The sequence below is a fragment of the Mus pahari genome, chromosome 15 (genome assembly GCF_900095145.1).
Source record: "Mus pahari chromosome 15, PAHARI_EIJ_v1.1, whole genome shotgun sequence".
In the NCBI taxonomy this organism is placed as follows: Eukaryota; Metazoa; Chordata; class Mammalia; order Rodentia; family Muridae; genus Mus; species Mus pahari.
The window spans coordinates 16054428-16063177 of record NC_034604.1 but is presented as its reverse complement, the minus strand read 5'-3'; the positions used below and the strand labels follow the sequence as shown (position 1 = coordinate 16063177).

General features: G+C 37.7%; 1 protein-coding gene across 1 annotated transcript in view; it reads right to left on the bottom strand.

Annotated features, from left to right (window-relative positions):
• Positions 1-3319: 3319 nt before the first annotated feature.
• The window catches only part of Dsg1 (desmoglein 1), a 113661-nt gene continuing 108230 nt past the window's right edge, over positions 3320-8750 (bottom strand). The window contains 1 exon segment of the mRNA XM_021215033.1: positions 3320-3462. Within this exon segment, the coding sequence (XP_021070692.1) occupies positions 3320-3462 (143 nt within the window).

Below are 8750 nucleotides of genomic sequence, written 5' to 3'. Positions count from 1 at the left end.
ACCAGGCCAGACTCTTAGTGCTTAAACTAATAGGACTATTAGTCTATTTCTAGTACCCATATTCTTGGAAGAAATGACATGTACTCTGAGTTGAGTTTAGATGTAATTACAGTTCCTTGTGCACTATTGTATGCATTGCACCAGCAAATGTCTTCCCCCAAATCAGTCTGGACTTACCTATGTTGGGAATAAACCTGACATATCAGGCTCGTTAGAAGTCTTGATCAAGGTTGATGAAATGAATCTGACCAGTGTTTCCATTCTCCTCTCTTTGTGATTTGCTTCCCTGCCTGACACCTGCAGAGACCTCCTCACCAATTCAGAGGAAGAAAAAGAAGTGGAAACATTTTAAGATCCAGAGGTAGTAAATGTCATCAGTGAAGCAACATTTGCCAGATATCACAGGGCTATTGCATGCATCAGCTCACAGTATCTATGACTGCAAGCGTAAGATCCATAAATGATCAAGATAGACAAAATCCCTGCATGGGTACGGGAGAAATCTCATTTTTCTGCCTCTAGTTGAGAAACTATTAGCTATTGATGCCTCCTAGGAGGGGAAGAATCAGTTTTTCTTCAAGGACACAGCCGCTGGGAGGCTACTTATCCTCACATAGAAGGTCTTACACTCATGCACATATAATCGGCACCAATGGACTCATTGGAGTAAAAAACAAAACAAAATGAAAAAAAGCCTTGTAGAGTTAAGAGGATTGAACAGTGGGAGTAATAGAGGAGGAAATGGATGTGGATTTGGTGACAACATGTAAGCGGGTGTGACATCCTCAAAAAGTAAAAACAAATTTCAAAATGTTCTCACCACAAAGACAGTGATAATGTGGACTAGATCTTAAAAGGGCCAGGGGAATAGTTTCAGTATTGGGAAGCTAGCTGAAGAACCTTACAAGAGAGATATGGAAACTTTGTGGTGATCATACTCACAAAGATGGAGAACAAAGGCAGGAAGAAAATGTTATTTCTCAGGCCATACATTTTAAGAGGAAGCTGTTCTGATGATATGTCTGATGGGTCACATACAACACTGAAGATAATCATCCTGTGATCTTACTAAAGCTAATTTATATATGGCAACCAAGGCCAGCCACCAGGGTGTTTATTAAGTGTTAGAAACCATGGAGGGTAAATGTTAGTTTCCTGAAGAGTCGTTAACATAGTAAGGATGATGCTAGTTTGCACCCTAAAATCGCACATGCCCCTAACTGAGGTGCACTGCAGATTTTCTTTGTGTGTAGGATGTTTTCCAAACACATGGACAGAATAGCTTGGCTTCTGCTTCTGTGTTGATTGAAGTCTGCCCCTTACACAGCCACTACACAGTTGTCTTGCAAATGCCTCCGAGTTCCTGATATTGACAGGGGCGCATGTGTTATATGCACTTAGATGTCACTCTGGCTTGCACAAAGCTGCTGGTTGTGCCCTTCCTTTGGCAAAGCTTTACTGGATATATTGTTCACCTTGAAACATTATCTCTGTATTGGTACAGCTCAAATGTAGGATTTGGGCAACTCAGTTTGGGGACGAAATCCAGAAATAAGAAAAAAGTAGGTATGACATTTTAGTTGTATTTTTTTTGAGTAATATGGAAAACTTGCAAATTTCTCGGCCTCTGGTCTACTGAGTTAGAATCTGGGGCGAGACAAAGAATTACTTTGTTCCATGTTTCCCAGATAATTCTGGGTTTGCTGGCTGGAGTTAAGACCTGTTGACTCATAGATCAGTGACACAGTTTCATGGGTAAATGTGCCTGCCACCAAGCTTGACAAGTTGAGTTTCATCTTGTGGTGCATTGAATAAGAATGCCCCCCCCAGGTCCCATAGGATCAGGTATCTGAACATTTGTTCTCAGAAGATGACTCTGGGTGGGGAGGCGATACAGCTTTGCTGGAGGAATGATGTCACTAGGGTGAGCTTTGAGAGTTCATAGCCTTAGTCTACTTCCAGTTTGCTATGTGTGCTTCACCCTTGGGCTGAAGGCTGTGATTGTGCTGGTCCTTGTTCTGGTTGTCTGCTGACATGCCTGTCTCCAGTGGGAGGTCCCCTCTGTAACTGTAAACCTAAGTAAAATCACTCTTCCACAAGTTTCTCTTGGTCATGGCACTTGTCAGAGCAATTAAAGCACATCTTCATGATCTGCATGGTACAAGATGAGAACTCATTCATGAAGTTGCCTTATGATGACCTCAAATACACCATGCATATGTGTGCCTCCCCCTGTTTGCCTACACACAAAGTAAACAATATATGATAAAAACATTTTAAAACAACCATTGATTCAGAGTCATTATCTTGTTCTGTGGATGACCAAGATAAAGAGGATGTTGTGTAGATAAGAACCCCATTTTTCATTTTAAATATTGTTTGTTTCTTTATTTAATGTATGTGTGTGTTAGCATTTTTGTGTGCTACAGTGTACATGTGGGACACAGGACAATTGTGAGAGTTGATTCAGTTTTTCTCTATTGTATGGTCCCTGCTGTGTTGAATTTAGGTTCCCAGACTTGGCTTGGCTAATTAGTATCTTTGCCCACTGAGCCATTTTGCAAATGTGAAGACATATTTTTCTGTTTTTTTTTTTATTAGAAATTTTATTTATTGACATTTCAAATGTTATCCCCTTTCCTAGTTTCCCTTCTGAAAATCCCCCTATCCCGTTTACCCTGCCAGGAGCCATGGCCTCAGCCATGGCCTTGTGGATATTTTGTAGTTTACATAAACAATCCTGAGAGAACATTTGTGGTCATCACAGTAAGAATGTTTATGGGATAAGAGGACACTGTGACCGTTGGTTCCAGGAGCTGAAGATTGCCACCTGAGCTTCAGAGAGCCCCCGGGCTCTTCGTCCTCTCCCTTGTAGCCTCCTCTTGCTTATGCTTACATTGCCACTCCTGAATAAAGTTTTCAGAGCTTGATCAGTATGATTGACTTGCTCTCATTCCTCGTGTCTCTTGTCCCACCCCCCACGCCGCCCACACCGTCTCTCTCTCCTGCCCTGGGTCCCTACTGATTTTCCCTGCAGGTCGGGCAAATCTGGCACCCAAAGTGGGGCTCTGGGTTTGGAGTCTGAGAGAGACCACTCTTCGCATTGAGCCACTGCTTCATCAAGAAGTGAGTGAAGGTTCGCACTGAGTTGTCGCTTCGTCAAGAAGTGAGTGAAGGCTCGCATGGAACCACCACCTCTTCAGAAGGTGAGTGAAGGTTCGCATTGAACCACCACATCTTCAGGAGGTGAATGAAGGTTTGCATTGTACCTCTGCCTCATCAGGGGGTGAGTGAAGGTCCACATTGAGCCGCCACTTTGTCAAAAAGTGAGTGAAGGCTCACATGGAACCGCCGCCTCTTCAGGAGGTGAGTGAAGGTTCGCACTGGAGTGCCACTTCATTAGGAAGTGAGTGAAGATCCGCACAGAGATCATCACAGTATCACCTGCACTGTGAGACAGATCTGAGAAAGGTAGGAAGAGTGGCTAGACTATGGGACAAGCATTAAGTAAATATGAATTGTTTTTAAAGGCATCTCAAAGAATCCCTGAAGACACAAGGAATATGGGTTAAGAAAATTTGTTCACAGCCAAGAGCTGCTCCATGTGGGAGGAATAGGGTTTAAAATAATATAAAATAAATGAAAAGAGTAAAAAATAAAACTACAAAAACAAAATAACAGGTGTTAGAAAAAATATTTAGCTCAAGCACATTTATGTTGTCCTTAATTCCCAGAAGTAGGAATGGTAAATATATAAATGAAAGAATTGGACAAGTTGAGGAGTAATTAAGAAAGTTAGAAAAGCAGGGCACTGAGGAACAACTATCAGAAGCTACCACTGTGCTTCCTCTCCCTTCTCTGGCAGAATTCCCAGAAGAAAGAGATAAAGAATTGGACTTTAAACATGAGAGAGAGAAAGAGAGAGAGAGTAAGTTTTAGCAAAAGAGATGAAAAATAGAAATAAGCTATTTTAGAGCTCTCCTAGGGACAGGAGGAAACTGGGAGACGTCCTGCTTCCTCTCTGGCTCCTATGGAGATATTCTTAGTTCTGGTTAGGATATCTGGGTCCCTTTGAAACAACAAGTTCTATTCCCTCTCTGTCTATTGTCTGTCCTTGGTGCACCAATTTGTCCGTATGTCTGTCAAATTATGTTTGTTTTTGTTTTGTTGTTTGAATGATTGTTGTTCTGTGTTTCATGTTGAAAAAGAAATGGTTAAAACTTTATCTGCTGGCTGTCTATCCTTTGATTTAGTTTAACTTGTTTAAAAGGCAGTCTCAATTTGCACAGCAGAAACTGATAAGTTACACTGCACTGTGGCTGGGAGTCAAGTACAGCTGGAAAAGCCCTGCTAGAGGCTGTTTATCTACACAAGCAGATCTCAAAAGGGCCAATTTTGCTTGTAACAGAAAGTTAGCTTAAAATTGGTAACTCAGGGTTGGAGTCATTCTAAACAACACGTGGTATGAGCGAACCCAGGAAAACAGGTCTTTAAAGATACTTCTAAATTGGGATAATATTTTGTGTAATTATTATTCTAGAAACTAGGTTTATAAAGGATAGAATTTAAAACAATGTCGCTTCAATGAGGTATGAAAAGCTGCACTGTCATGCATTCATCTATAAGAATTGGCAGCCAAACGTCATAATGTGAAGGTGAAGGTGATGATTTTGGTATTGATTTTAAAGAGAATAGATTGTTTAAAATTGGGTTTTGCTTTCCAAATGCTATGGATATATTCTAATTTTGCAAAAGAAACTTAAAATTTATGGTTAAAATTGCCAGTGTTCCATTGAGTGCAGTTTGATCTCAAGCTCACGATTTTTAGCTCACCTATATATTGTAATTAAGATGATTACAAGAGTTTATCTTTTGAGAACACTAATGCAGCTCCCTGCAACCATCAGGTCATACAAAGCAAAGACAGATGTATCTGGATATGTTCATCTTTGTGCAGAAATCGGACCCTCATACTATCAGTTTGGCTGTGGTTGCTGCCTTTCAGGCGACTACAGTACAGGCAGTGCTTCCAGCACTAAGGTTAAGCATAAATCATCTTAAGAAAGACTGTCTAAAAATTAGAGGCATAGACAGACAGTCAAATTGTTCCCCTGGAATCTATCCTCACTGCAGAAGGGATAATCTTTGAGCCAGGACTCTGACAGTATGCTCAGATTATATTTGAGTTAATGCAAAGCTCAGAGCAGCCTCAGTGAGGCTTGTGTGGCATTTGTTTTGTTTTGCAAACCCTGGTAAGGAAGTTTTGAGACATCGCCTCTCCTTGCCTCCCGGGAATTATTTTTAAGCCAAAACAGCATTATTACAGATCTATTCAGATGTTATTCAAAATAAAGTTTTAACTTATGATATACGAAATGTCAATGAGGCTGTGAAACTTCTAAGGCATTACAATCTGGCCTGCCTACTACATATAGAGTAGAGGAAGATTCTGTATTTAATTGTTATCAATTGTAATCTATGGTAATCAAACATTAGCTGCTTATTTTAGTTATTGTATTTCAATGTNCCCACAGCAATTCTTTGGTAAAAGAGAACATTAATGTGGAATCATCTTTCTTCATCTCCAATTAAAGTTTTTATGAAACTGTTGTGGTATTAATCAAGAATTGTAAGATAAAGTCATGTAGATATTTTAAAAAAAAAATCTTAAAAACCTGATGAGATGTCTATTTCTTGTCTCAAACAGGAATTAAATTGGTTATTACAAAATATTGATATTTGGTCTCTTGCATAGTAAACTTTTTAAGTAAAATTGATAATCATACAAAAGATAAGTTGTTAAAATTGCTTGTATGCATGCTTTTGTATTTCCTGTAAATTTATGCATCTCATAAAGAATACATCTACTGTGNAACCCAGGAAAACAGGTCTTTAAAGATACTTCTAAATTGGGATAATATTTTGTGTAATTATTATTCTAGAAACTAGGTTTATAAAGGATAGAATTTAAAACAATGTCGCTTCAATGAGGTATGAAAAGCTGCACTGTCATGCATTCATCTATAAGAATTGGCAGCCAAACGTCATAATGTGAAGGTGAAGGTGATGATTTTGGTATTGATTTTAAAGAGAATAGATTGTTTAAAATTGGGTTTTGCTTTCCAAATGCTATGGATATATTCTAATTTTGCAAAAGAAACTTAAAATTTATGGTTAAAATTGCCAGTGTTCCATTGAGTGCAGTTTGATCTCAAGCTCACGATTTTTAGCTCACCTATATATTGTAATTAAGATGATTACAAGAGTTTATCTTTTGAGAACACTAATGCAGCTCCCTGCAACCATCAGGTCATACAAAGCAAAGACAGATGTATCTGGATATGTTCATCTTTGTGCAGAAATCGGACCCTCATACTATCAGTTTGGCTGTGGTTGCTGCCTTTCAGGCGACTACAGTACAGGCAGTGCTTCCAGCACTAAGGTTAAGCATAAATCATCTTAAGAAAGACTGTCTAAAAATTAGAGGCATAGACAGACAGTCAAATTGTTCCCCTGGAATCTATCCTCACTGCAGAAGGGATAATCTTTGAGCCAGGACTCTGACAGTATGCTCAGATTATATTTGAGTTAATGCAAAGCTCAGAGCAGCCTCAGTGAGGCTTGTGTGGCATTTGTTTTGTTTTGCAAACCCTGGTAAGGAAGTTTTGAGACATCGCCTCTCCTTGCCTCCCGGGAATTATTTTTAAGCCAAAACAGCATTATTACAGATCTATTCAGATGTTATTCAAAATAAAGTTTTAACTTATGATATACGAAATGTCAATGAGGCTGTGAAACTTCTAAGGCATTACAATCTGGCCTGCCTACTACATATAGAGTAGAGGAAGATTCTGTATTTAATTGTTATCAATTGTAATCTATGGTAATCAAACATTAGCTGCTTATTTTAGTTATTGTATTTCAATGTNCCCACAGCAATTCTTTGGTAAAAGAGAACATTAATGTGGAATCATCTTTCTTCATCTCCAATTAAAGTTTTTATGAAACTGTTGTGGTATTAATCAAGAATTGTAAGATAAAGTCATGTAGATATTTTAAAAAAAAAATCTTAAAAACCTGATGAGATGTCTATTTCTTGTCTCAAACAGGAATTAAATTGGTTATTACAAAATATTGATATTTGGTCTCTTGCATAGTAAACTTTTTAAGTAAAATTGATAATCATACAAAAGATAAGTTGTTAAAATTGCTTGTATGCATGCTTTTGTATTTCCTGTAAATTTATGCATCTCATAAAGAATACATCTACTGTGTATATAAACAGCCCTTCCATGGGAGAGAAGTACATGTGATTATATCACATGTTTATTCTTTGAGTTTCCTCCTGCTTCAGCACAGATAATTGAATTGTGTGCTGTAGCCAGTGTTTTGAAATCTTAAAAAAAATCAAACAGGTGGAGACATTCATAAAGGATATTATAAAATAGCAGTAGATTTGAAAGATCATTTCTTTACTATTTCTTTGCATCCTCAGGATTGTGAAAGATTTGCTTTCAGTGTTCTTTCTATTACTTTTAAACAGCCAATGAAAAAGTATCAATGGATAGTTCTTTCTCAAGGCATGGCTAACAGTCCTACATCATGTCAAAAATTTGTGGCACAAGCCATTCAGCCTAATAGACAGCAATAACCAATAATATACATTTTACTTTGTGTGCATGATATCTTATTAGCAGGGAACGATCCTCAGAACTTGTTTCTATGTTATAGAAATTTACAATAGGCATTATCTGATAAAGGATTACAAATTACTCCAGAAAAAGTGCAAACTCAATATTCTTATAATTATTTAGGATTTAGGCTTACAGATAAAGCTGTTTTTCCTTAGAATACAATTATATGTAAGGACAATTTTAAAAAACTTTAAATGATTTTCAAAAGCTGTTAGCTAATATTACTTTGCTTTGTCCTTGTTTAAAGCTTACTACAGGAGAATTGAAACCCTTATTTGATATTCTTGTGGAGAGTGCTGATCCTACCTCTCCTCGAGTTTTAACTTCAGAAGGGTTGTTGGCCTTACAATAAAAGGAGTTACTGAAAAACGATTTGTTACTTATATAGACTATTCTTTGCTTTTACATTTGTTGATTTCTAGTACAACTCATACACGTACAGGACCTTTGGAGGTCAACTGCCTCAGTCTGTGGAACTTATCACACAGATCCTACTGGAGGTGGACGAACACCATTCTTGCTCGAAAAAAATCCTTTTTATATTGGTCATATAAGAGCTTATTCTAATCTTCCCTGACCTTTAGCTTCAGGTAATGATTGTATTGACAAAGTTTTGATGGGAGAAGCTTTAGTTTCAGATCCTATTGTTTTGGCCAAATGTGGTCACAATATAATTAATATTTCTAGTCAGACCTTAAGGCTCCTACATAAGATCGCTAAGGAGCAAGCTAGAATGATTTTAAAGCAATGTCTTGACTGTCTTACATTGTCTCACGTTCATCGTTTAGGGGTTAATCCACAAGGCTTTATGCCCAATCATATTTGGCAAATAAATATAACTCATTATTCAGAATTTGGAAATTTGAAACATATACATATTTGTATTGACACTTGTTCAGGACTCATTTTTGCTTCTCTACATACAGGAGAAGCTTCGAGAAATGTAATTGATTTTGCTTAAAGGCTTTTACTGCTATGGGATTGCCTAAAATCAAGACAGATAATGGCCCTGCTTATACTGGAAACAACTTTATACAATTTTTGTAAGGAATTTGG